The sequence below is a fragment of the Gloeophyllum trabeum genome (genome assembly GCF_000344685.1).
Source record: "Gloeophyllum trabeum ATCC 11539 unplaced genomic scaffold GLOTRscaffold_00002, whole genome shotgun sequence".
NCBI lineage: Eukaryota > Fungi > Basidiomycota > Agaricomycetes > Gloeophyllales > Gloeophyllaceae > Gloeophyllum > Gloeophyllum trabeum.
In genome coordinates this window covers 234,790-236,280 of record NW_006920411.1, presented here as the reverse complement: position 1 = coordinate 236,280, position 1,491 = coordinate 234,790, and the positions used below count along the sequence as shown (strand labels likewise).

Sequence of the window (1,491 nt, the reverse complement as noted above, 5' to 3'; positions counted from 1 at the left end):
TGAACAATGTGTGCCAGAGACGATTTTGTACGTCTGAGGGGCAAATTTTTCTAAGTCGGAGTCACGCTTGGCGGGGAAGGTTGTGACCCCGCTATGTGACTATCCGTTGTCACCAGTCCGTTCGCAAGCTCACGCCTTCCATCACTCCGAAACCAAAAAAGGAAGGCGTGTGCATTGCGTACAGGACTGGTCGCGAGTCTAGTCGCGGGTGTCATCGCCGACGACGATTGGGCAAACACATACAAATGAAATTCTCATTTGCGTCCACCTTTCTGGCCCAGCACCTCATCAGTACGCTCGGCGAAGAAAATGGCTCTCTTGAAAGAAATAAACGACCTTCGCTTGATTCGGGAAGCGAGTGAGCTCCTGTCCGGCCTGTCATGCCTCGCGAACCAGGGAAAAGAACGAGGTTTTAAAAGCTGCAGAAGTTTATATATGGATATGACAGGCTTCCATGGCTCGGTAGCCATCTATCGCGATTACTACGACAAGGAGGGCTATCTGAAGCGAAAAGATGAATCTTTGGCCCAATCATAGCGACAAATCAGGTGGGCTGCAGGATATCGAGTCGAACAACGCGCTAATTCTCAATATATCTTTAGAATGTATGGAAGACGTGTGCGGCATGAAACAAGCGCACCCCACCGAGATGCGCCAGGCGTAAAATGATATTCTAGTACGTTTAGGCCTATCAACAGATGCGATTACCCTCGCCTATATTGACGTCTGTGGTCCTCTACAGCTGCTCCAAAACATGCCAACAGTCGCAGTAGCCAGGACATAAGGAGATTTGCCCTTACGTGGGACAATCCTCACACCAAGTTCCTCACACCAATGCGGTCCGCATCCTCTGAGGGCGAACTGCTCGAGTTTGTGGAGTACGAAATTCAGTTTCGCAATAGCAAGATTAATTGCCCATACGCCAGCGTGGAAGCTCTCCTAATCGCGTGGTTGCCGCACATGCGACACGAAATTGTAGGCAACGTCTTATTTCGCATAGGTTATAGGCGCACGAGTGGTGAAGTTTTCATCGCCCCAGCTGAATGAATGTACGAAGTTCAAGATCATTGCTGTTTATATAGTAAGTACGTCTAACGCTTATCTCACTAGTTTTTAGGGTCATGCTGGTACACCCCCAAGCGACCGCGATAGAGAAGCTGGCCCGTTCCACTACTCAACACACGGTCGGAAAGATAGAGGTCATGTAGTTTTTCTGTCACCCTCGCTCCGTATCGGAAGCCCCTCTTGATAAAATTTCCTCCCTTCCGAGAGAGTTCCGAGTGGCTAGTCTGTGCGTCACTGCGAACATTCCCGTTCTACGACATGATCCGGAGCTACAAAGGGAGTTCGACGTCAAAAGGAAGCGACGTGGCCGTTGCATCGTACGTCTGGTAATGTACCCCTTAAAAAGTGCGACCCTTGTACATACATTCGACTCCGTCATAAGCCAAGGCCTGGTGTCTCCACCGACGTGTATGGGGTTAAGATGGA

The 1,491-nt window shown here is 49.8% G+C and overlaps 1 protein-coding gene across 1 annotated transcript; it reads left to right on the top strand.

Moving 5' to 3' along the window:
• Nucleotides 1-514: 514 nt before the first annotated feature.
• On the top strand, nucleotides 515-1,208 carry GLOTRDRAFT_90611 (uncharacterized protein; the record flags this gene model as incomplete). Its single annotated transcript, XM_007863788.1, has 4 exons — nucleotides 515-548; nucleotides 743-975; nucleotides 1,001-1,085; nucleotides 1,111-1,208. 4 exons carry the CDS (start codon nucleotides 515-517, stop codon nucleotides 1,206-1,208), a joined length of 450 nt encoding a protein of 149 aa, XP_007861979.1.
• Between the last annotated feature and the right edge of the window lie 283 nt (nucleotides 1,209-1,491).